Genomic DNA, 25,888 nt, shown 5'->3' on the forward strand with positions numbered 1-25,888 from the left:
CGCTGCGCCATCGCCGGCTGGGGGGAGCCGCCGCCCGCTCGTCCCCGCGGGGCCCCTTTGTGCTGCTGCTCCAGAGCTGCCTCAGCCAGGCGGCGGCTGCGTCACGGCCCCGGCGCTGCGGCCGCCCAGAGCCACCCGCGGAGGGAGAGCCGCCGCCTCGCCCCCCGCTCCGCCATCGCTGCGCGGCCGCGGCGGAACGACGCGCCCGAGCCAGGGCCGGCAGCTGCGGCGGTGAGCGGCGGAGCGCGGCCCCTGCCCCGCGAGGGGAGCCCGGGAGGGGGGCAGGGGGGGGCGAGGGCAGCGGCGGCGCCGGGCACGGGGCTCCCGAGCCCTCCGCATCCCGCGGGCGATGCCGCACCGGGCCCCGCCGGCGGGCACACTGACGTGTCGGGGATTTGGGGTGCTGTTTTGGGTGCGTGGTGGTTTGGGGTTTTTTAAACTTTGATAGTAGAAGCTCTGGTCATCGTTCGTACTTCCTAGAACGCCAGTACCTAACCGAGTCATAGCGACCAACGCGTATTCTTTTTTATTAAATTTTTTACTCTTTTTTCCAGAAGGTATTTCGGGTCCCCCGAGGGCTGGGAAAAGGTCTGGTTTCTGATATTTTGCATTTCTGTGCGTGTGTGCCTGTGTGTGCCAGCAGAAAATCCCTCTATCCTGGAAGAATGGTGAAACTGGGGAATAATTTCAGCGAGAAGAGCACAAAGCAGCCCCTTTTGGAGGATGGATTTGACACCATCCCCCTGATCACACCCCTGGATGTCAATCAGCTCCAGTTCCCACCTCCTGATAAGGTACAGTAGGCTTTAGTTTCCACCCTGGAGAATCACACCCAAATCTCAGGCAAACAACAAAAGAATAGGTTATGGGTAACGAGCAGCTTAGAAACGGCAAGAAATACGGGGTGTTTCAAGGCATGCTAGATCCCTCTGGGGAAAAACCCGAACAGCTAAGCTCATGAAAATCCAGTAATGGTGATTTGCATTAAAAATCAGGGTGAAATGTTAGCAATAAGCATATAGACATTTCAGTGCTGCTGTATGAAATGTATACTATATAAGTGCAAGCTTCTCTATGCCGTATTGTAACATCCCTTCCTATTCAGTATCTTTCTTTCTTGTATCTGGAAGGTATTGTGTATTTTCTGTGAATAATACAAGTTTTGTCTGTCAAAAAAAATGCCCCCGTGATGGGGGAATAGACCCCTGCCTTATTTCTCTGCAAGATGGGCATGGGTATACTGGCAACAGAGAGCACTTCCATTTTCCTTCTGTGCTTCAGTAAGAAACTAATGCTAACCCCAGACAAGCTGAAATAATGAGATGAGAACAGGCCATTGAGTTTTCTCCTTGGCAATTTATTTTGTTCGAAAACCTCCAGATAGGTGATTCAGATATCCTCTGTAGCTGCAAGGGGACAGTCCAGTGAGCTGCTTACAGGTTGGAAGGGAAATGTGCTTCCTGCATTCCTCATTACATGCCTTGTTTATTAGGGATTTAATTTTAAAGATTTGGAAAGGTGATGTGATAGCCTTTAAATATGTTTATTGTCCTCACGTATAAAGGATTCAGTAAGTGCTACTACACATGAGGCCCACAAGAGTAGGATATTTTTCAGGGTTTTCAGTATCCTGTTTTAATAGGATTCTTACCTGCACCTTTCCCGCATGCATCTGGTAATAAAAAGCTTTGTGGTCTTCATACAGTTTTTATTTTTGGCCTTGTGTCTTCCACAAGCTGAATTCTTCTTCTGGTTAAAGTGATAGCTATACATTCCTCAAACCTCAAAAAAAAAAATCAAATAATCTTACCTTAAAGAATTTTAACTTGTAAAATTTTCCTCAGTAGAGTGTTGCTTGGAGGCAGTACAAATAAATGTGTTACCTCCATTTTAATTGCCATCAACACTGTTCTGTGTTGTTTGTGGTGACCAGTTGGCTGGCATACATGCAATAAGCCATAACAGCTGTTCAGGAGCCTGAGGGTCCATTTTATGCCCTCAGTTACATGGGTGTAAATCTTGTAACTGAGGACAAAATCACACCCTAAGGCTTTAGAACAAGTTAAGTCTTACCGTGTCTGATACATCTGCCAACTGGTGACTGGATATAACCGATTACCAAGGACCAATGACCAAAGGAATTCGTTCTGTTCCTGCACTGCTAAGCAGAAGTCTGAACGAGGGATCTGCATGGTAATAGGTTTAAGCTGAGCACAGCCTCTCTAGTGAGTCCAGGGGTTTCTGTGCCAGCCCCGTTGCTCCTACTAGAATGGGACAGAACTCCTCCCACCTGGATGGCATTTGCCTTGAATGAAAGCAAATGTCCAGCTAAGCTAGAAGCTTAAATAAATGAGTATTTGATTGGTTCCTCTAGTCTCCATTCTCCAATTGTATATTAGCTTTCTTTTCCTTTTGCAAACATAGAGGAGGAAAATTAAATACATGAATTCATTGGTCCTGTTGGTGTCCTGTAACTGGTTAGTCATGTCAGTGTCTCTTTACTGGTTGCTACAGACTCAAAGGCAGGAGCAAAGCAACTGATACGAAGAAAAGAAACAGTATTAAGAAAAGATTGACACACTGATAAAATTCTGAAGTATGCAGACACTCATGTATAATGAATAGAAGTACATACTTCATATATCTCTGGTTATTTTTCACTTGGAAGGCTCCAGCACGGCAGTGAAGCATAACTTCTTGAACAGTAGTGACTACAGTGCTAAGGATTTGATGATTTTGACAGTTTCTAAATTAGAGGGATGAAGTGATTTAAATTCATATTTAGATATGTTAAACAAAAGAAGACATTACATAACCAAGCAGTTAGAACTGTACATTCAGTGTCAGCTGAATGTGATTTGAGTTGCCTGAGATTATGCAACGTAAAGGGGGGAGGAAGGGAGCTAAAATGTTAAAAAGCATTCCAGAAATTGTCAGGCAGTTAACTTCCATGATGCTGTTGGGCAGCTATAAAGTTAAATAGGTAATAACTACTGTCTCACTAATTATAGCTGAAAATAGGTAAGTAGTTTTTAAACTTCTGTCCTGAAGAAATATACTGTCAAAGTGTTTAATAAACTTTATGGTACTGAGTCTAGGTACAGTTACACATTCAAGGTACCTTTCAGGGAAGTGAGAAGAAGAGAACCCAAAGCTTGTAATTTCAGAGTCTGGCTACCTGAAGTGTCACAGTCTTAATTGCAGAAAGATGGAGAGAGACTATTTACAAGGGCATGTAGTGACAGGACAAGGGGGAATGGCTTTAAACTGAGAGTAGCTTTAGTGTGAGGGTGGGGAGGCCCTGGCACAGGTTGCCCAGAGAAGCTGAGGATGCCCCATCCCTGGAAGTGTTCAAGGCCAGGCTGGACAGAGCTCTGATCAGCCTGGTCTAGTGGAAGGGGTCCCTACCCATGTCATGGGGTTGGAACAAGATAATCTCTAAGGTCCCTTCCAACCCAGGTCTTTCTGTGATCATGTATTTGCTATTAATACCGCAGGCTGTGCTAAAGATAGAATTTGATTCTCAAAATTCTAAAAGAGTAGATACTTATTCCTTGGAAAAACAGAGGAAATTGAGTAAACTGTAATAGTACCATCAGTACAATAAACTGCACCCTATCTTGAAAACAATGCTTGGAAAAAGATTCTGAAAAATGCAGAAGACAAAAATGAGGCAAATAGGTTAGGGATGTGAAAATTTTGTATAATTAGAATGCCTAGGAGAACACTAGAGATAAAACTGACGTAATGAATATTTTGGGAATGCAGGTAAGGTGCTAAATAGTGCAGCTTGGGGCAGTAGTTCATAGCAAGGAAAAAACTGAAGAGCCTTGGGTGTTTGAAGAAATTTCATTAACACAAGGGTTCGTGTGCATCTTGCTGCTTGCAGCTGATAATTCAGAAATTAGATGTTAAAAATAAGAGTGCCAAGGGCCATAGTCTATCACATGGTGAATAGCAACTAGAGTACGTGGGTTATTTCAGTTTGTTTTTTTTAAACTCCAAATCCTGCCATCAAAGAACACGGCATCTTCATCTGCAAGAATTTTCTGGGTACTCTTCAATAGTCTTCTGTTGGTCTCCAGTTTGAAATCCCTTTAATGGAATTTCCTGAAGCAAATGGAGGTGGCTATTTTCAAACTACAAAGTGGAAAGGTCCATGATTTGGATTTGATCTACCCTTGCCTAGTATAACAGCACAGTATCACCACAGATGAAAAAATTGAACCTTTGTGAGACTGGTGAATAACGAGTCTTCCTGTAGGTCCATCAAAACCACTTTGAGAGGTAAGTTAGTTGATGTTTGATATGCTGGAAAAAATAAGTAATAATTTAGAGCTTTCAAAGAAGAATTACACAAAATGGGGACAGGAAAATAGATGTGCTAGATGTGCTCGTAAGCAGATAAAAGAAGAGTTAAAGAATAATTAAGAGTTTTGTGGCCAGCTTTAGTTGATAGTTTTGTGATTGATTCTTTTTCTTAAAGGTTGTGGTCAAAACAAAAACAGAATATGAACCTGATCGCAAGAAGGGAAAGTTCCGTACTCCAAAAATAGCTGAATTCACAATCAGCATCACTGAAGGGGTTTCAGAAAGATTTAAGGTAAGCAGTGCTATCTGAAGATGTTAATGACTCAGTTGTGTTTGCAGAAGTGCTTAAAATCAATTGCTGATTGTAGTCAGAACTGGCTATAACAGGGTGCCTGTTGCGGGTATAGCCGGGCATGAGAAAAATAAATTCAATGTTATAATAGTCCTGTATTTAACAATTAGAAGCAAAATCAAATCTTGTAGCATTATTGGTTGTAATCCCTCACTGGCAGATGAATTCTGAAGGCGTTTCTGTCAGCGTGTGGGTTTCAGAATGTGGCTTGCCAGGGTGTGTGTGGGCTGCACACAGGGAGGGCTCATGGCGTGGATAAAGCTCCTGTTTGTGTTGAAGGACAAGAACCACCAGAACATATATTTTCTTTTTGGCTTCTTATTTATCTCTGTGGCCAAACCATTCTCTTAAAAGCACTGTCATAGTCCATTATGTATTTTTTATAGTTAAATATATGACTTGGCAGCCCAGGGATAAATACCAGAGCTCTTTCCTATCAGTTTTCCTGGTCCAATTTAATCTTATGGTTTGGTGACAACTGTTACTGTCACATGGCAGTTCAGCAAGAAGCTGACTCAGATTTATTCTTTAGTATCCACACCCTTATTAATCCCTTCATTAGTCCCATAGGAAACCTGAGAGCTTAACTGGTGCAAGGCTTGAATTACCTTTCCCCCTTCCCACTGGAGAATAGTTTTTCTTGTTCTGTGTAATTAAAGCAAACCAGGAAAGTTGGTACTTCAGCTCATGCTCCTCTGCTCTTTTAACAAAGGAAGGCTGCAGCTTTTAGGTGCTTTTAATTTGGCATCTTACCCAAGGATGCCAAAGCATTTTTAAGGAGTAGGCAACCACACTCTTTAATGTACAAGTGCAAATACCTTTGCAAAGCCTAACATTTAGTGTAAGGGAAAAATGCAGAGCTTCAGTTAAGGTGTTGATTTTGTTGCACAGTTCTAAACTCTGTCTGCATGATAGGAGTTTTAGGGCACACCCAGAGATTTTGGTACTGTTGTGCCTGAGCAGTGCTCTAAAAGCTCCCCAGGCCCAAGCTGACCTTCAGAAGTGTATATGCAGCTCACAGTGGAATCAGAGCATGCTAAAGAAACAAAGTGAAGGCTCAAGGAGGGATTAGATTATGTTTGGAAAGGAACTTTGCAGAGTGTTGCTGTTCCAAACGTTTTAAGTGCCATTCACCTGGTGGAGCCTTCAGGCATCTAGTGAAGCACATAGGTTCCCAGTCAGCTGTGTGGGGAACCACCCCAGACAGCCAAGAAGAGATGTTATGGGGTGTGGTAGAGTTTTACTAAGGAGGTAGGAAACCTAGTTCCAGGTTTTCCTATTCTTGATTTGGCGCAAGGATGTCCCATCCCTGAGGGAAGATGGTACATTCTGACTAACATTCTCTATCCTCTTGGCTCCATAGTACCAGTGCTTGAGAGTAATCCCCTTCCTCTCAGGTGAGGGTTTGGTAAATGCAAATGGACAGCTTAGAACAAGGAGAGCTTATGTCTGGCTGTCTTTGTGCAGTCCTGGTCACACGAAGGTGATTGGAAAATGCTTACTGTGTTGTAGAAGAGAAAGGAGAGGCAGTTTTTAGTTTGACTGCCCTGCTAGGACTTCGGTTCCAAGCAGCTGAGCAGAGCCTATACCTGAAGAATTTTGCACTTATGGTTTAGCAGTAGGGCCTAATGGATTTCATTGCTGGAACATTAAATTGTAGCTAAGGAAAGGTTTTGAATATCTTGGTCACATCTAAAAGGTTTGTGCATCCTTTTGTAAATCTGGGGGTTTTTTTCTGTCTTTGTTGGGAGAGCTGAGCAAATGAGACCCTGCTGAAAACAAATAAATAGCTTGTCATGCTGGTGGGTAGTCTTTTCTAATTTGTATAGCTGAACAGTTAAAAGCCTGAGGATTTTTGCATTGCATTTTTATATACCTTTGGATGGCATACTTAAGTAAAATATCTTTTAGATATTACTTTATGATGATCGCTCTGGGATTAATCTCATACTACAGGGTTGCTAGGTTTTGCTGCTAGGTAACTACTGCATCAGAGAGAGGTTTCTGTAAGATTTAGTATCTCTTGGGAATTGCAGGGTGATTCACATTGTGGCTGTAAGTCTAGGTTTCTAAAGAAGAGTGTGGGGATTGATCAATTAGGAAAATTGTGGTTCACTTAATTGAAAACAATGTGCATGCAGAACATTCAGGTCCTAAAATGTCCCTTAATCTCTGTATAACAATTTTAGAATTGAATTACGCTGCTTGCAGCACTTTAAAGAAAACTGACTAGTTCTCCAGAAGGGATGATTGTCGTATTCACCACTCCCAGTAGTAAATATGACATGAATAATTGATAACATTTCATGAATTTGTAGATGAAAAGTACTGATTGTGTGAGGTTTTCTCCTGGGTCCTTATTAATTGTGAACCATCATGTTAACTTCTGCTGTTGATTCTGAGAGAGCAAAAAGATATTTGTTTGAAAATTAAATATTTGCTATAATTATGAAACGCATTATTTAACTGGTGAGATATTGACTTTGGCTTGTGTTCATGAAAAAACTTTCAGATGCTGTTTTAATGACTTCAGTGTTGTACATCACTGATGCACAAGCTTGCCACAAGACACAGCCCAAATGTTGTGCTAAAAATAACGCAAGTCAGTCAGTCATATTTACAAATAATTCACATGTGTATTCTAGGATGTACTTCTTAAATAATGACGAAGCAGATTGCATTTTTCGGATTCAGCAGTGCAGATCATCTAAAGCTGTTCTTCTTGAGAAGTTACACATTATAACAAATGAAGTCGCTCCAGCATGGGCCTATGTCATGTAGATCATTTGGTGTTTTAGCACCTGGTGAATAACAAATTATAAAATGTATTTTTCTGCATTCAATTCACATTACCACAGTTATTATAACAGAGCTGAGAATGTTTACAAAGAAAACTGCAAGTATAATTTTCCTCTATGAAACCACATTCTGAGTTCAAATCAGAATCTCTCAGAAGAATGTGAAGATTTCCTAATTCTGAGAACCCTGTTGTCTTAATTTATTTTTATGGCACTAACCACACCAAGGAAGATGTGATTTTTCACTGGAGATTATTTCCCATATAGAAACAGAAGTCTTGCTTTTGTTCTTTTAACAGTGTAGGCTGATATGGGGAGTTGGTTCTTCACATCTGGAAAGCAACTTTGAACAAGGCAGATTTTTCTCTCTTGTAAATTGTCCACTGTACAGAGTAACACAAGGCTGGAAATGTAACTTCAAAGGAGCCTTGTGATTCAGGACATAGAAGGAAGTTAGGGCAGAAGAAAATTGATGGTATGAATTACCCAAGGCCACACCTTTGCCTCCCCCATTGACAGAGCAGTGTTTTTATGACATCCAGTTGGATTTTGTAGTGGGATGTCTACTCCGGCACCCATTGATTGGCCTACAGCTGGCAGTTGTGTACAACCACACCCATTTAAAAAAATCTGTTGTATCAAAGCATTTTTTTCTGTCCTTGAGAAAACCTCAATAAAGAACATTTAGAGGTGTTTTGAAAGCAAACACTGATTTTTCATAATAAATTTCAAGCCCTTAAATCAACCCAAGCTGTGATATGCCTTCAGCCTTTTCTTTCTGTTCAAAAGCAGTTCTTCTGATTTTATCCTTGACACCTCTACATCCATCTAACTGCAGAGCCAAAGCCTCAAGCTTCTCTCTGTGCTAAGACCGTGCAAACCATGTACTGTCAAGTAGCAAGCAGCTGTTGAAATGTCTGCACGAGGTTATGGGAGAGGAATTGGAACTTCAGGATCAGTTCTCGCAGTTTTTCCTGGTCACTTTAAGACTGCAAAAATGTATGCAACATACATCTAACTGTTCAGGGCTTTTTTCCTTCTTAAAAGGGGCATCCTTCAAACATGATTCTGCCTCAACACTTTTGTACCTCTTCTTAGTAAATGCCAGTGATTATTATTGCTGCAAAAATAATCAGAAACAAGGAAATCAGTTCTCTCTTTGTTGCTGTGTGATTACTTTGTGTGTTGAGTAGCTCTTTGCTCCCACTTTAAAAGTCTCTTAAGAGCCTGAGATGTCAACTGATTCCTGTACAGGTACCACTTCCTTAAGTATATTCTGTGTCTGTCACTTAGTGCTGAAGAGTGACAGGTACTTACTGTCATTAGTAGTTCTGTTCCTCCAGTGGAACCACTCACAAGATTAAAGTTGCTCACAAGTATAAGTCTTTGGCAGGCTTTGAATTTTTTCATTACTACTTCAAATAAGAAAAAGGAGGTGGTTCTTTCAATGTAACTATTACTTTAAAATAATTGATGTAAGTAAAGGCACTGCATGGCAACTGTCATTTTTCCTTTTTTTTATGTTTGACATTCTCTGATGTGACATTGACAATCCTCCTGCTAAATTTTTGATTGAAAGGAATTTTATAGTCAGAGCTGGAAGATTAAAGTAAAGTGGATGCTTAACACAGTTCCCCTGCTATAAGTCAGGTGTCCTCTGCCACTGTCTCCATTAGAAATCCTTTTACTGGAACAGAACCAGTCACACTGGTGACAGAGAAGATGTTTTGGATCTCTCCACATGTATCACTTAAATAACCTTTCCTCTTCTGTAATAACTTACGCAGCCTTTTTCCTGGCCTCAGTAATATCCTCTGGGTTTGTATGGGAAGGTAGTAAGGTTCTTATCTTGGTGCCACAGGGTTTCTTGAACTGCTTCCTCAGATCCCTGTTGTTAAGAAACACAATATATGGTGTCTTGTGATGGAAGATGACAGGAACATTGTCAGGAACAACCGAGTTAAGCTGCAGTTCTAGGATCTCAAGGCCAGTGCCTTGTTAACCTGTTTTGTCTAACACTGTGTCCCTCAGGTTTCATTAATCAATTCCCTTGCAGACTGGTCCTGTTGTCTTGCACTGTCACTGTTAATAAGCTCTGGTTCTATAGCTTCTTTTCTGTTACTGTCCTCATGAATCTGCCTGCCTTTTTTGCTGCTACTCCCAGTCATCTCCAGGTAAGCATCCAAAGCAGTTCTCTCCTCCTCTTTGTCATTTCTATTTGAGAAGGACAGTGTTTGGATTTCTCCTGCTTTTTCTGTATAAGCTGCCCCAAAACTATCATCCTCTTTGAGCACAAAGTTTTGATGGGATTGTTGTGGTGAAGAAATAAAATTTAATAGATAGATACCAGTCATACAGCTAAACATGACATGTAATGTTAGAAATACTCTTCTGAAACAAGGCATCTGCTTGTCTTTTGGAGTCACTGGTCATCCTGTATATTCCCACAGCAAGTATAGGACATTGTACCAGGGTGTTCTGTGTGATTTGCATTGCTCTGTAAATGAATACAAGTCAAATATTGCATGTATAGATGTAAATGTTCCTTTTTTCTTTCACATTGCCATTTCCCACAAGGTGAACTTTTCTTAATCCTTTAGTGTGTTGTTTTAGACATGTTTTTCATTTAAACTTCCAGGGACAGGCGGAGGTAATAGCAAACAAGGACATAATTTTGCAAAAGCAGTGATAAGTGCAAAGCTGATTTTTGTGCTCTCTAATGTGCTGGTAGAGGGCATTGTGTAGCTGGAGATGCAAAATTTTAGTGGAGAGAGGTGAAATGGAGGTCACGGCCATTAGCAGGAAAGTCAATGCAATGTTCTACGAATTTTTGTCTGTGGGATGTAGCCAGACACAATCTATTGTAATTACAGGCCGTCTGCCTAAAATTCTCTTGTAGTTTAAATTGGATAGCAATAATCTTAGTTTCCTGTCCTGAGTGGTTGCACAGAGTTGCTGTATTTCACCCCAGAGGTCTCTGCATTTTACTGGTGAGCAAAGCACTAATTGGCTATAAATCACTTCATATGAAAGGTGCTCTAGAAGTGTGTTTCCACTCTTCTTGTTCAGTGCTGGCAGCAAGTCTGTGCCTTGCACTTTACAGAGAGATCAGAAATGAAAGTTGTGTCCCAAGAAGCTGCAGGTGAAGTAGATAATGCATAGATGTAGAGCAGAGATGAGATGTGACCAAGTGCCAGTGATTGAGCAGTGAAAATCATCACATATCTTGTTAGTTCCACTTTAGTTCCACTTCTAATAAGAGGAATGCTTTTATAGGGGTTTGTGTGCTGATGGAAGGAAAAGCATGAAGGAAGGCGTGGTGCAGAGCAGCACAGTATGAGTGGCTTAATGAAAGAACTTCAGGCAAGAGGAGGCATTAGACAAGTAGAGGTGAAGGAGGAGAAATGGATGATACCTAGGCTTTAGTGGGACAGTAGGATAAAATAGCAAAGTGGATGGAGCTGAGAGGAGCAAAAAGGATAGACTTGTGCATGCCTTGAAACATGGCCAGGAAAGGGTGTGAAGGAAGCAGGCACTGTTGGTGCAATTGATGAATTTTGCTGTAGTATTACCCAGCTGGATGAAAAAGGTAGTCCAAATAAAGCCAGGCAGAGAAAATACAGCTTGCAGTGTTTCGCAGCTGAGGCAAAGTAGCATGGACTGATGGGGAGGATCTGCTAGATCTTATGGTAAAGGCCTTATCACAAGCTGTTTACATGCTAGTGTAGTTGTCAGATACGGTGAGTTTCATTTGTTCAGCTAACTGCTTACAGAGTCTGAACACAGGTTTTTTGCTGTGGGTATGCTTAGTTCATTCATTAGTCATTTCTCATTTTGATTACTCTAATGGCTTCTGGCTAGATGTTGTCCTTCTTCTGCTCTTCACTTACAATCTATTCAAAAATCTGCCACATACATAATATCTTGTCATCTTCTCTGTTCACTTCGTTTTGCTGCCAGATCCCCTTAAAACTAACTTTAAATGTCACACTCAAGATGAAAGCAAAATCACACTTTGAATTCCTAGGTAAAAGAAATGGTTGTTTGTCCTATCATATAGTTATTTCAAGAAAAGTATTTTAAAAGCCCATTGCTCTTGAGGTGTGACAGTTACCTTGGAGTTCTGCAGGACGTACATGGCAGTGAATGACCACAGTAATTCACAAGACTTCTGCTTGTACTGTGTGGGGTCCTGCATTGCCAGCTGGCTACCACAAAAAGGAGATTCAAGATTTCCTTCCAGAAGAAGGGAAGTGGTGCTCATGCACGCACTGCATCCACTCCTGCCTGAGGAATAGGGCAAATTCTGAGTAGTGTGTTGGTAGGAGGAAGAGAATAACTTTAGTTTATAGCAAGTGTGCAAAGTTGCTGTGGAAGAAAGCAATAAAATGGCAGCTTTAGGGTTGCTTGTGGTCTGAAGAGCAGCTTGTTGCCTCCTATCCTTTTATTTCTGAAAAGCATCTGGGAGGACAGGGCTCAGAAGGTGAAGCACAGAGGCTGCACTGTGTTAGTGGCTGGGGAGAGAAGCTGACTGCCTCAGGTTCAGAAGTGAACGTGGGGATATGGTCATTGTGGACCATCAGTGGTGGGTTATTATGAGAGTGAAGAAAAATGGCTATTAGTAAAAAGGGAAGGATTTTCAACTTAAAAGGGCGACGTGGGCTGGATTAACTGGTGATGGCAATCACCTTGGAAAGAAATCCATCACTAGATTCCATCTGTGCCGTTTGCATCTGCAACTGTCTTTAAATAGAAGTTACTTCTGTCCTGAAGGATGGTAAAGAAGGGAGCTTCTCTCTTAATAGGAAGGAGACAAGATCTTACTTGATTAGGGATTTGCAACTGGAGCGTGATTGCAAATCACTGGAGATAATGAGAGTAAAAATTTACATGGTAATACCAAAATTAGTAACATTAGGAAATACAGTAAGTGAGAGAGAAAAATTCTGTGAGATTTTTGAAGCAGGACCCCTGAGAATGCTTCCCATGGCTTCCTGTGTGGCAATGGAGGAACTTGTACAAGCAGTGAGAACTCACAGCTCCACACTGTCACTGAAAACAGGTCTCAGCAAGTCACCCCTGAGGCTGTGGCTCTGCAACCTGCCAGGCTCCAGCAACCAACACAACACTGGGCTTTTTATCTTCTTTTAAAAAACAGTTACTTCTCAGAACAGTTTTGAAGCTTTGAAAAGTGATCCTGCAGTGATTGTGGAAATACAGTTTTTCCTTAATGTCTTAGTATTTAGTCTCAATTACAAAATAGCTTGTTAGTATGTTGTCTCAGTATATTTGAGACCTCATCTATATGTCAGAATGGTTACAGCTGGGAAATAATGTTACAATTCTACTACTGGCTGGTAGTAGAAGGACCAGGAAATATGGTTAAAATACTATGAGACCTGAGAATACTTTTCAAAACATTTTAAACTCTTAGCTCCTATCTGTGGTGGAGACAAATATGAGCTGGGTTGATCTGTGCCATAGCAATTTTCTGCCTGATGTCTGTGCTCCATGTCACAGGCCTGTGCACCTAAAGAGAGCAGCCTTTGCTGAAGGCTGTGTGGAGCCAGAAGCCTGATTAAAAACTTATCAGAAGGGCTGAGCTAGGGCATAGCTGCACCAGGAATGGGGATATGTGTGTGTGTTACGTTGGTTGTTATTAAACTGGGCCACAGGGAATGACCAGAAAGGAAGGTGAAAATGTACTTTGTCTCTTGGATTCATGCAGGACATAGTGGGCATGGGAGATGTAAGCATACAAGGTTGGCAAGACAGAGTGAGCTATCCATGTTAACTTTTGTGTATGCAAACAAGTAACAAACTTGGAGAAAGGCTAATTAGATATGAAAATTCTTGTCAATTTGAAGTTTTCAGAGGGTAATTAAGAATATGATTCCTTTTTCTTTTGTAATCCAGAGACTGTTGAGAAACTGAACGTGTTGCTATTAACCAGAAAGGTCCTTTGCTCCAAGTCTCATTTCAACTGGCATTGTTACATTAATATCTCCATTTCTCCTGCTAAATTACTTTTTGATCTGCAGTTCTCCTTGCCTCTACTTCAGCCTTCCTTTTTTTTGCTTATTTTCTTTCTGTCAAAAGTCCTTAGCAAATCCTTGGTTTCAGCAACACACAATACTCCTAAACCTTGTTTCAGCCAGGAAATACAGCACTTGCTGTTGTCTGCCCATGATGAAATTTGCTTTCACAGGATGAGAAGTCCCTTAAGTTTATTGTAGTCCTGAAATGTCCTAATACCACTGCCACACACAGTTTGCAGTGTTGCAAACTCTGTTAGTTCAGAGGTTTATCATAAAGGGGATATGTGGTATTTGTTTTTACCAATAGGCAAAGTTACAATTTTCTGTTGTTTTTGCTTTTTCAAATACCAGATTATTCTTGTTTCAATTAATTGACCCCGTTATGCCTTAGTTCTCTTTTCAGGAGATGTATGTAGCTGGTTTACTCATCTTACTTTAAAATTTAGATCATATTATGCTTTGTTTTAAAAAATGAATCATATAATCTTGTTTCTGTTTATTACTGTTTCTTATGCTATAGGACATGCCTGCTTCTTTCTAACTTACCAAAAAGAAAATTCATCTCTATCACTCTTACTGTGTTATCTCCATGACCTACTTATTTGTCTATCAGTAGAAGTTTTAGAATAATACAAACACATCTGGGATACTCTCCCAGATAATGAATGCGATTTGCTCAGCTCATACCTTCCACAAAAATGGGTCTGAATTAGAGAGGTTTGCACTGTAACTGCTGGACAGAATTTTGTGCTTCCTCTCATCAGTGGGTGACATAATTCTAAAGGTAATTCTGTCTTGTGTCACACCAGAAGGCTGCTGGTCTCCAGCTGCTCAGAGTTTGTACCTGGGGGAAAGGTTAGCTTGATACTGACACTGATTTCAGATTTGTCTTAAGGTGTGTCTTGGACTTCTCCACAGCCTAAGTTCAGGGGCAGAGAGGTACTGAAGGACATGGTGAACAGCCAGGCAAGGCTGTCTGCAATGGCTTCTCTGTGAGCACTGTGGAAAGAGGTGCCACACAGCTCCTGAGGGCCGGCCCAGTGTTGAACATGGTGTATCCCTTACGGATCTGGCAGTGAACTACTCCTGTGCAGTCTCTGTGTGATGAAGCAGTACTGTGTCAACCTATAAATTAAGGAGCACTGAGCAACCAAGAATGCAGAATGCTGGTGTAACTATCCCTAAGTTCAGAGCAGGTGCAACAAACTCAGATCCTAACAAGAGAGGGCAGACGTTACTTTCTCCATGCTGTGCAAGAGTCACCTCTGGATGACACCTGTGCTAACTTACTATCACCTGACTGCATTCTTGGACAGGCACAGGGAAAACAAACATGCTTATCAGCTGACATTAACTAGACTTAGACTTACATCATCCACATGCTGAAAAAACAGCAGACACAAGCTACCTTGGTGTGTCCTGGCCTTGTGGGCCTTAAACAGAAATGCAGTCAAAAAAAGCCTTGCAAGTACAGAGGCAACGGGCCACTGACCAGATGATCCTCTTTCTTCTCTGAGAAGGGCAGGGTAGAAGCGCTTATGTGCTGCTTCCCTGTTCTCCCTCAATAATTAAGCAGCTGGTTTTATCCTTTGCTTGATTTTACTGTAAAAGTGCATTCCCAGCTGACTTCTGCTGCCTGCAGTAACAAGCAGCAATAGAATAAGCACTGCGTTACTAACATAAGCATGTTTTATTTTTCTTTACAGGTAACTGTGCTGGTCCTTTTTGCCCTTGCATTCTTAACATGTGTTGTATTTCTGGTAGTCTACAAGGTTTACAAGTATGATCATACCTGTCCAGAAGGATTTGTTTTCAAGGTAAATTGCATACCCATTCTAGAAAAACAGTAGAGTATGTAATATTCTGTGTTGTTTTAGGCATAACCTTGATTAAGTCATGCTGTGTTGCACAGATTGGGTGTTTCTTTTCATAGGTTAGTGTGCTTCCTGCTATACTCTTTCTTGGTAATTTATAATTGAGGTTGTACCATTGCACAATATTAATAGTGCTATTTGCTAATGCTTTAAACATGGAAAATACAGCAAAAGTCCAAACACTGGTGTCTTTCAGACTTACTTCACCTGCAGTTGTCTGGACAAAGCCCTCATTTATGGGTCATATGGTTTAATGTTGCACATTCCTCCAAATTACTGTGTCTTAGAAAATAAGAAACTGATAAAAGGTGGAGAAAAAAAAATCTGGAATATGTGTCAAAGAAACAGTAGAGTGACGTTCTCATTAAGAGTAGTAGAGTTACTTCAGGGTTATTTTTGTAGGAAGAACTTCTTGTTCTAGAACAGTGATCTCCAAGCTCTACTGCCAAAAGTGATGCCAAAAAAGGGAAAACACATTTATTGGAAAAAATACTGGTTTTAACCAAAAGGGAGGCTGGGCTCACTTTGTTTGTGTGAGATGGTAGTGCTGGCTCCTTCGCTATGGCCTGGGCTGAAAGTCAGAAAAGTAACATTGATTTCCCAGTTGTAAATTTAGCAGAGTTGAACTTGGCTGTAATTAGGTAAGAAAAGTAGCAGTGATAATGGCATTCTTCTCTTTAATTTTTTAATAATATTTAGTCACGTAATGAATCAAATGGGTACCCAGTATGAACTTCAAAAGGACTTAAGAAGGGATGGCTGCCTCAGGACTCCTCAACAATGCTGTTCAGGATTTTATCTGTCACTTCAGGCACATAAATATCTTACAAGAATCTAGTCCAAAATTATAATCAGTGAAGCCCTTCTGGATTAATTTAGGTTCAAGCATTCAGTTGGTTACTCCTTTCCGTTTGTTCAAGGGCAAAAGATGCTGTGGTTAGAATACTTGGCTGTAACTTAGAAGATCCAGTTTTGGTTCTGCTGTTGGCTTTTTGTGTTGTCTCAGGCACTGAAACCCCTCTGTGTTCATGTCTCAGGGGACAACAGGCATTTTTTTTCCCCCTAAGCTTTCTCTTGGCATTGAGCAGTTTGGAATATGGACTGTATGTTCCTTTCAAGCCTGTCTTGATGTGATCCTGACTTGACAGGAATGGCCAGTTACGTGTTCCTGTGCAAGTCTAGCAAGTCTCCTGCTTCTGCCTCCTTTCACACCATGATGTTCTCTCCTCTGAGTTGAAGCTTTCTGGCTTCTTTTGGCTTTTCTTGCCAGTGTCACAAGTATTTAAGGAAAGAACACTATAATTCAGTTGCCCTGTGAACAGGGTCTGGTTGTTTCTCTCTTTCAGGTTGTGTGTTCGGGACAGAAGTTAGGCAGAATGTCGCATAGCTCATGCTCTGTTTTTAAGGTGCAGCACGTACACAGGGCTGCATCATGGTTACTCTCCTGGTGGTTTTCTTGGAGATGATGTTTTGTTTCCAGCTGCTTCATGGCATAATGCCAGGAAACACAGCATCTTTGATCATGTAACTCTTTTTTAAAAGAGTTCTACAGGATAAGGATGTTGGCAAATGACACAAGGCCTGAAAACTACCACTGTTAAGATGACTTTGCATCTCTTTTGGGGAGAGTCCATGATAGGTGATGGCACAGCTTTCCACAGATGTCCTAGGAAACTTGAAGTCTGTCACCTTGTGACCAGTATCTCTGTGGACTGGCTTCATGCTTCAGGTGGACTGAACAACATTCCCTGGCCTGGATGTTCCCAGGTTTCAGATGCTGAGGTGATTTCCTGCTTAAGGCCAAAGGTGTCCCTGCCTCAGGAAGCCTGGTACTGCAGGAATCTCTGCATAAAGGCTGAGCTAACCACAGCTCTGAGTCAGACTCGCTCTTCTCTGCTTTGATGCTCTCATACATGGAGCAGTTCCAAAGGTTTCTGCTGTACTACGCCTCCAGGGCATGAAGGTGTGCTTAAAAAGGTGCTCATTTTCCTTTGTACAGCAGTCTTATTTCTGTGCAGATTGGCTCTCTGGAGCACTCATCAGAACCTATTGGTGAGACTCACTGCAAAAACCTGAGTGCACTTACATCCTGAGCAATTTCCCCAGGGCTTCAGTATGTTCTGTACCCTATCTGTTACCCTTTAGCTTTTGTTGCCAAAGCAGCTGTGTTCTGTCAGACTTGTGGACAGTACAGCAAAGTCATTTCAGAGCACTGAAGACTGCACCATCAATTAAATGTTAAATTGGGAATTACTGACCCAGCAAAGTCAACGTGACAGAAGATACTATTTATAAGTGAATACCACTGGGGTCTTCATGTCAAAGAACAAAAGGAATCATCTTAATTCAGCCATATATACGGCAACCACGGTTTTCTCTGGTATCCAAGGCCATAACCTGTAACTAATTTCCAAAATAGAAGGATTGTGAAAAAAAGAAAATACTGGCAGGTCACTCCAGAGCATCCCAGTTTCTCCTCATGGCCTTCCTTACTTCTCTCACATGGGAGCCACGGAAACAAATAAAAAGGATGGAAATAAATGTTCTATATAGCTGAAAGTCTCAGGCAAGTGGCAGGGTAAGACTCAGCAGCAGTTCCCATCACTCAGTCACTGAGTGCTGCATGGCTTGCCTTGACTGGGAACTAAGCCAAGGGGCTGTCCTTGGGCAGCACACAAGGGGCAAGGAGTAAAAGGAGAGGTTTTCCCATCTCTTCTAGAAGCATGAAATCCTGGGAGCAAAAACACAGTCAAGAGGGAAACTGATGTGTTTCTTTAGGCTCTTCTGTCAGATATTTTGCATGTTTGTGACTACAAGCACCCTCGACCCCCCAAAACCCCCCTCCCCCAATGTTACTGAGTCATTTTTGCCTGCTACAAAGCAAATTGCTTCTGAAGGCAACACAAGATTCTATGGCTTTTTTTCAGACTGTCAGTAATCTTGGCTTGTCTTCAGCTCTAATAATTATATTTGCTTGAATTTCCTTGGCAGATTTCATTAGTTCAATGGATTGTGTTCCTTTCCCCATCTTAAATATTTAGAATTGTGATTACATCCTGTGACTGGGTGAAATAATCACTACAAATATGTCTGTCTATGTACTTCTTAGTCATTTTATCACATCAGCAGTAGTGTCAGTTATCCCAGATAAAACATGGATAATACTTCCAGAAAAAGTATACGAATATGCATATGAAATAGCTCCATTCCATGTTCCTGGATTATGTTTTTATAAATCTAGGTCCCAGTCTTGCAGCTGGCAAATAAATTGATTATGAGCATGGGAAAGCCTCTGTTGTTACAGTGCTGAACGGACACCGGTGCTGTTTAGCCAGGGTTAAATCCTGTCTGCTTTGTGCTGCTACTTCAACAAAACTGTGAGGGAGACTTGCCCCAGCTGCTGCCTTGACAAAAGATCACCAATAAAGGGAACCAGGGTGGCTTTGGTAACTCTGGGCACTTGTGTAAGTCTGACACACTTTGAGGTTTCTGTCACACCTGTGGGTTTGAGCCAGCGAGGTGCTGACTCTGTGGGAGGGCTGTTGGTTTTGTGACAGCGAGGCATCTTTGTGCTATCACATGTGCCACATGATTGACTTCATCGGGGCAGGCAGGTTCTAAGACTAGCTGTGGGCCTCTTGTTTTTGCAAGTATTCCTTTCTTCATTCATATCTTTTCATGATTTTTTTCATGCTAGCCTTTTTAGGAAGCAGAATTTGTATTAAGCCAAGACTGTCTGCTGGGTCTTCACCCATCTTTTGCTTTATGACTTAAACCCATTTGAAACTGTTGTTACTGGTGCTTATTTATGCCTTTTTTTTTTTCACACAGACAAAAGTCAACTCAGAATTAAATGTGGGCACTTTTAAGGCAGCATCTGGTCCTAAAACCCACAGAATTTCTGCATGTGTTTTTCTGCTGAGAAATTCCCAATATAAAATTTTGTTTGCTGAGTAGGAGAACACCAGCAGTTCAAAGCTGCTGTGCTGTAGTATTATAAATTTTAGTCCTCTGGTGCTGGAAGCAGGAAGACTGAATATCCTATTTCTTTTTAAAATAGCCAGAGTAGAAATGACTGAACATATTTTTCCTCAAGCTCCAGCTACTTCTAGCTCACAAAGAGTCAATTCAATTGCTCAGGTGACTGCCCTAACACATTGAAGTATAAGGCAAGACTGCCTGGACTGGCCAGTGTGGCAGGAGGACCTGCATAGAGACCCCAAAACCTTCTGGGGCAAAACCGGGGGGCGGGTCACAGTACATGTCCTTATCATTTTTTCCTTTGGTGCAATGAGCTGCTCCATAGGCTCTTCCTGCACCATCACTGGAAGAGTTGCTGGATGATACTTGAGACAAACACACTGCACACACACATTTAGTTTGGCTTTTAAGATGACAGCAAAATTTGGATCCTACTTTGTATTTTACTCTCTAAATTATCTATTTCACTTTCCAAAGCTCTAAGCATCTAGCAGGTTCTATTTAGTGTTCTTAAACTCCTGGGAAATGACATAATGTAGTCTCACAGCTCTAGAGAGCTTTTTAAAAGCCTGCTGTTGGCTATATCTTTCTGACAATCAGGAGTGAAGTATTTTTCATGTGTGTACACACTTGCACATACACTTGGCTACCCACAGTGTTTTGCCTCTGTGTGTTAGCTACTGGGCTGTAAAACTGTTCATACCTTGGCACAAATATATCTGTATTAATTTCTGCCCCTCAGACTGCAAACACCAGGGTAAATTGCCTGAAGTTAATCTAACAGTAGGATACAGACAGCTGTTGTTGTAAACCAAACAGTTGGAATTTGGCGGGCAGGAATAAACAGCAAAATGTGGCTGGAACTGAAGACTGAATACTTTTAAAAAAAATTTTAGGCAAGCACATATCTTGTATGTTAATAATTCTGGCATATAAACTCAGATTGTTCTTCCTGGCAAATGCATGAGTAGTTTGAGGATTGCAGGGAAGAACATTTTGAACACAGCAGGACAACACACGGTAGTTAATTGCTGTATGTTGCATCTTGACTCATACAAAGTGACTGTTGGCTTAGGCTAAAAGGAAAAGGAGAAAAAAACCCTAACCTGCTTCATGTGTTTGGGGGGGCTGTATCTGAAATCTAAGCAATGGATTTTCTTTTCAGAATAATCAGTGCATTCCAGCTGGGTTGGAAAACTACTACTCTGAACAAGACTCCAGCGCTCGAGGGAAATTTTACACAGTCATAAATCACTACAACCTGGCCAAACAAACCATCACACGCTCCGTGTCCCCGTGGATGACAGTACTGTCAGAAGAGAAATTGTCTGAACAGGAGACTGAAGCTGCTGAGAAATCAGCTTAGTATGATAAGCTAATTATTAAAACTATGTCATTTGAAGGTAACTAAGGGACTTCAAGGAACTTTTCATTAATATAATTATGGATAATTTAGAGGTTACTCATGTTTATGGTGCAATTGCTTCTGTTTGCTGATACTGCTTTGCAAAAAAAAAAAAAAAAAACGAAAACAAATCTTGCTGCAGAACATTCATGGGCATAACCCCAGGTGCATATCAGCATTGCTGTAGAGCTTTGACACCATTTTCAATGTTAAAAAAAACCCCCCAATGTTAGATATGTTCTTGCAGTTTATTGGATACTGATGGATTTTGTCACTGGATTTTCAGGGCTTGGACCTTAGATAAATCATGTGTTCTGTTGTCTGAACAGATACTTAATTTATTAAGTTTTTGAATTCTTTGTCATTTTGCAAACCGAAACACCCCAGCCATAACTAGAGTGATCTCTTGTTTAGCTGAAAGCTGTAAGTAATCTTTAGTTTGGGCTCAAGCAAGAATGACAGTCAGCACTGACATCAGGGCATAATGTAATACTTGTATGGAGAAAGAAACTGTCAGGTTGCATTTTTCCTTACATTTCCTTTACTGTTTTTTGTAAGTGATAATGAAGTTCTCTGCAACAAGGCATGCTCAGTGTTTTCTTATTGCTGTCAGCAGATTTAACTGCATTTCCACTGTGGCTTTAGCATCTTGGTAAGGATGTGCACTGAAACACAAACTAGATAGACATTATGGAAAAACACAGGCAGTTTTAGTGGTGGGTGTTAAGGATAGTGTAAAAAATATACAGTTCAGGATGTTCTATTGAGAAATGACATCTTTTGCTCATTCTTAAGAGGCAGAAAGCCTATTCACATGTAGTCCACTGTGTCATTTGTTGGATACAGCTGAAGGAGTAAAATGTCTAAATTTTCTCTTGTATTACATTCACATTTTCCCTTTTTATTACTTAGAAAGAGCTTTCTGTTTATGTATGGTTTGCAGTTCGATACTTTTTAAAACACAGAGCATCACAAGTGAAACAGTAGCATATTAGATACCACAGCTGGCTGTTGAAGCTCCATGTGAAACAGAGTGAAGAGTAGAACTGTTTGTGTATGGCTTGGGAGGGGAAAAGACGTAGAAGAACATAGTATTGTGGATGCACGTTAAAGTTCCATTGTAATTACAAACTTACCTATTCTTTGTGTGAAATCATGTTTTCATTTTTATTACAAATCTTAAATATACATTATAAAAAGACATTTTATTAATTTAACATACAAAATAAGAGGATGAAGCATCTGGGCAAGCCAGTTGCCTTTTTATTCATGTAACTTGAATGGGACAAGGGAGAGAGTGGACATGTCAAAAGTTCCTTTTTTTTTTTTGGTAGAGTCTGTACAAAAATTAAGGGAGAACAGCAGTATAGGCTGTTTCTCAAGTTCTGTAGTAGAACAAACATGGTCAGCTCTACTGCTGTTTTTCTCCAACAGAAGCCTGTTATCCCAATACAGTAAAAATAACCATTATGACTCAATGTTCTAGATTTGCTAGGAAATGTACATTACACAGTGCAGCTGTAAAAGGCTTTTTATTAAGTCATCATGGTATGTGGAATGCCTGAGAAGCAATAAACTATGTGCCAAGTTTTTCTTTGCATTTAAAAATATCAAGCTTATGTTAAGGTCTTTAAAACATAGCATGTTTTCATTTTCTAACAGGCAACTGCTTTATTGAATATAATTAATTCACATGTAACTTTTGACATTTTCACTCTGTGCAGAGTAAGGAATAAGAATGATGCTGCTTGTTGCATAAAATGTATAGAAATATACATTTCAGAAGAGAGATAGGAAAACACACATTTCATATCAACGTATTTGTAGAGGACATTCAGATTTTGCAGGATGGAAAGATCTGTTTCCCAAGACTGTCCTAAATAGAAATGATTCACATCTCCTCCCCTTAAATTTAGGACAATAAAAACTTTAATACACAAGCAAGTACTGATGAGAAACAAGTTATTCTTCTCCTCGTAACAATAAACAATAAAAATTAGTAAGCCTTACGATCTAGCAGAAACAGATTGTCTGTGCTTCTTGAAGTCAAAACCATTTTTCCTCTGATTTAATAGGAGGGAGTTTTATTGAGTCTTATCTACACTTGGTTTTGAAAATTTTTTTAGTTAAATTGCTCCCAGTTTTAGTACTTTGAAGAGTTTGACTTTAATATTGTCTATCCTTTGGCTTTGTTCCAGCATCCCAGAACATCTGTTTCATTGCACAATCTCTTTATGTTGTATTCTCTCTTTTCACTTACAAGTAAAGCTCTTTAGTTGACTCCTTATCATTATTACTACCATTAGATCAAGCTGATTTCTGAGTCAAGTACTTTCAAAGGATTAGAAGTAGAGGTCATTTATGTGCAAAGTGATCACTGTGTACTGAAGTGGTGTGATGAAATAAACGCCTGAGACAGTGTAGATGCTTTTGCACAGTAACAGTTTTCTCTTGATCTGGGATGGGAGCTGGACTTTCCACATCGCAGGTGGGTGGCTGTGACAAACCAGTAGTGTTGTTTTTTCTTCTGGTAGCTCTGCTCCAGCTTGTAGCTTTCTTCACAGCTCTTTCAAAGAGTTTCATGTTCTCCAGAGGATTAAGTGTGGTTTTATGTTTGATAAAGGGATTTTAAATGAATGTACTAATGGATATGTGCACACATGTATTTATTGCAAAATATTTCCATCACAGAGGTATGAAAAAATGCATAAAATACATAGGTATGCTATATACCCCCCTCCATTGAAAAAAGGATCACATTTACAATCAGTGCATGGAGACAATAGTATGTTTAGTTAATTATCATACCAGTCCAGGAAAAGCAAGGAGAATGAACACATCACAAGGAAGAACAGGATCCATACTCTAAATCCAGCATTGTTTTTGATGGCCTGTGAGGAAAAGGTTATCCCTGTTACCATCACCAGTAAACACACAGTTTCAACAAGGGCAACCCAGAATGCCTGTTAGTGGCATCACCCTTCCCTCCCACAAGAGAAACAACAAAATTTCCCCTTAATTTCAGGTGACTACAGGTCAGGTTGGCTGTACCGCTTTAGATTTATCACACTGAAGTCACACTCAAAATCTTAAAATTGGACATTTGGAAAAAAATAAAAACCATTAAATTCCCAAGATCCCATGCAATCAAACATTAGGAATTATATCAGAAAGTACATGCTTCAAAGTTAGTTTTAAATTCCAAAAGTGAAATTCCATGATTAAAAGTAATCAGGCCTTCATCTTTCTAATAAAGATCTGACTTAAACAAATGAAAAAACAACAAAAGCAAACAAACAAATTCCTGACAACTCTGGAGATGACTCAGTCACTTCTTTCAGTCTGACAGCAAGTATTTTTCTTGGATTTTCCTTTCCAAACCTGAGACCAGCAAGGGACCTGTTTTTTGATCTCATTTTTCAGACTTACATACGGAAGTTTTTTTTCTTATGTGATACAAGTATTAATGTGAGTAACAAAGCTTTTTATTTTAGCACCATTTGCTACTGTTTCTCAGGATGGTTTAGGAAAGTTCATTCTACCTACAAATGTGAGAAGTGATGCAAAATACAGCTTCAGTTCTTGTCATGTTTGGTGCACTTTTCAGGAGAGCAAAGCAGTGGATAACTCATCCTTGAGATACCTTTTCTGTGTGCTTTCACAAGGGAGAAAGAAGTGAGCCATTTACTCAGTAGCCTAATTTAGAACTTAGTTTTTATTGAAATCTCAGTTCTCAAAAGAAAACATCCTTTCCTTCTAATTAGTAAAAAAGGGGAAGAGATTTGTTTACTAAGAGCATGCAAGAAGTGTTCAGAGTGGTAAAGAGTCTCTTCTGCTAACACTTGGCATCTAACTCCAGTTTCAACCATTTCAGCACTCTCTTTTATTGGTAGTCTGCAATTTCTGCCACCCCCCACCCTTCTTTTTTTTTAAAAAACTTCACAGGTGCTTAAATGCCAGCCAGGTGACCTTCACGTTTAAAAGACTGCTGAGGCCAGGTAGATTTGTGCAGCCCTGTGTAGCTCTTCAGATCATGGTTAGCAAGTGTGAACTATTGAGAAGCTCAGCTACCTTGTACAGTTTTCCCAAAGCCCTGTCCTGACACCCCAGTGCCCACTGTACTGGCCCCATGGGTGAGCTCACACATGCTGTTTAAAGCCACACCTGGAAAAAACTGAAAGTTAAGAGAAACAAGTGAGTTTAAAACACAACTTCAAGATATTACCTCTCTTATGTCTTCATTGCCTTCTTTTATATTCTCTGTTGCACCCACAACTAATTGATGGATATTGTCAATATCAGTTTCCTGTTTAAATAAGAAATAAAATTGAGAAATAGTAATGAATGTTAGGAAATAAACTCTTCCATAGACTTGGGGAACAAGCAGACTCAACAGTAAAATAAAATCTGGTATTACATCTTTGTATCATTGATACAAAGGCATAGAGTAATACAAAGGCATAGAGTAATACAATTAAGTTGTAATTTCTTTATCTGTGGTTTTACAAATCTGAATGGAGACCACCAAGATCAGTAGGAAGCCTCCCATTTATCTAGAGTTAAATCTAACCTGTCTGATTTTTCCCAGCTCTTTTGGAAGAGGTGCCACCATTTTCAGAAAGGATCCTGTTAACACATTTAACAGCACACCAGTTCTGAGGCAGAGGGAGGATTCTAACACATATGGCTCATTTTCTATTCCTGCTACATGCTAGTAAGTAACAACGTGAATACCTTGATTTTGAATTTGAAAAACAAAAATATTCTCCGTCACATTTGCATCAGATTCATTAATCTTATGTTCAAAAGTTGGCGACCAAGACCAAACTACCCCCATGAAAATCCTCAAGCTGTATTTGCTGCTGTAGTATTAAGTTATACTAACCTGTTGCAAGACTTTCTCAGTGAATATCTCTTGTAATCTGGAGATTTCCACCACTTTTCCTTCAATTTGTCTTGGCAAAGAACAGAAATACTCCATTAAAAACTACTGCAAACATGTCTTGCTGCTGCACATTCAGACTCTCAGCCAGTAAGTGGCTGCTCAGGAGGCCACTGTTTGTCAGTTGTCTGTGAGGCAGCAGTAGCCTGGGACTAGGGCTCAGACAGTTCCTGGTTGGAAGACAACC

The 25,888-nt window shown here is 40.5% G+C and overlaps 2 protein-coding genes across 4 annotated transcripts in view; one reads left to right on the top strand and one right to left on the bottom strand.

Moving 5' to 3' along the window:
* On the top strand, positions 1 to 25,761 carry NSG1 (neuronal vesicle trafficking associated 1). 3 transcript variants are annotated; one of them, XM_039551718.1, is made up of 5 exons: positions 4 to 231; positions 641 to 794; positions 4,487 to 4,603; positions 15,206 to 15,316; positions 20,520 to 23,182. In XM_039551718.1, exons 2-5 carry the CDS (start codon positions 666 to 668, stop codon positions 20,718 to 20,720), a joined length of 558 nt encoding a protein of 185 aa, XP_039407652.1. In that variant the 5' UTR covers positions 4 to 231; positions 641 to 665; the 3' UTR covers positions 20,721 to 23,182. The 3 variants fall into 3 exon arrangements, with proteins under 3 accessions (XP_039407653.1, XP_039407652.1, XP_039407651.1); XM_039551717.1 differs by having other exon boundaries at positions 5 to 231; positions 644 to 794; XM_039551719.1 differs by lacking the exon at positions 15,206 to 15,316 and having other exon boundaries at positions 1 to 231; positions 644 to 794; positions 20,520 to 25,761.
* The window catches only part of STX18 (syntaxin 18), a 61,420-nt gene continuing 57,608 nt past the window's right edge, over positions 22,077 to 25,888 (bottom strand). The window contains exons 9-11 of the mRNA XM_039551716.1: positions 25,645 to 25,714; positions 24,985 to 25,065; positions 22,077 to 23,650 (exon numbers count right to left, since the gene is read on the bottom strand). Coding sequence (XP_039407650.1) covers positions 23,555 to 23,650; positions 24,985 to 25,065; positions 25,645 to 25,714 — 247 coding nt within the window. The 3' untranslated portion in view covers positions 22,077 to 23,554. The remainder of the gene's footprint in view (positions 23,651 to 24,984; positions 25,066 to 25,644; positions 25,715 to 25,888) is intronic.

This window comes from Corvus cornix, chromosome 4, assembly GCF_000738735.6.
Source record: "Corvus cornix cornix isolate S_Up_H32 chromosome 4, ASM73873v5, whole genome shotgun sequence".
Taxonomy (NCBI): domain Eukaryota; kingdom Metazoa; phylum Chordata; class Aves; order Passeriformes; family Corvidae; genus Corvus; species Corvus cornix.

Bases quoted from the DNA above. Each gene is read 5' to 3' on its own strand.
- NSG1 (XM_039551718.1), top strand. From the start codon at position 666: ATGGTGAAACTGGGGAATAATTTCAGCGAGAAGAGCACAAAGCAGCCC. The intron at 4,604-15,205 runs GTAAGCAGTGCT...TTTTCTTTACAG, and splicing joins GGGTTTCAGAAAGATTTAAG to GTAACTGTGCTGGTCCTTTT. The intron at 15,317-20,519 runs GTAAATTGCATA...TTTTCTTTTCAG, and splicing joins CAGAAGGATTTGTTTTCAAG to AATAATCAGTGCATTCCAGC.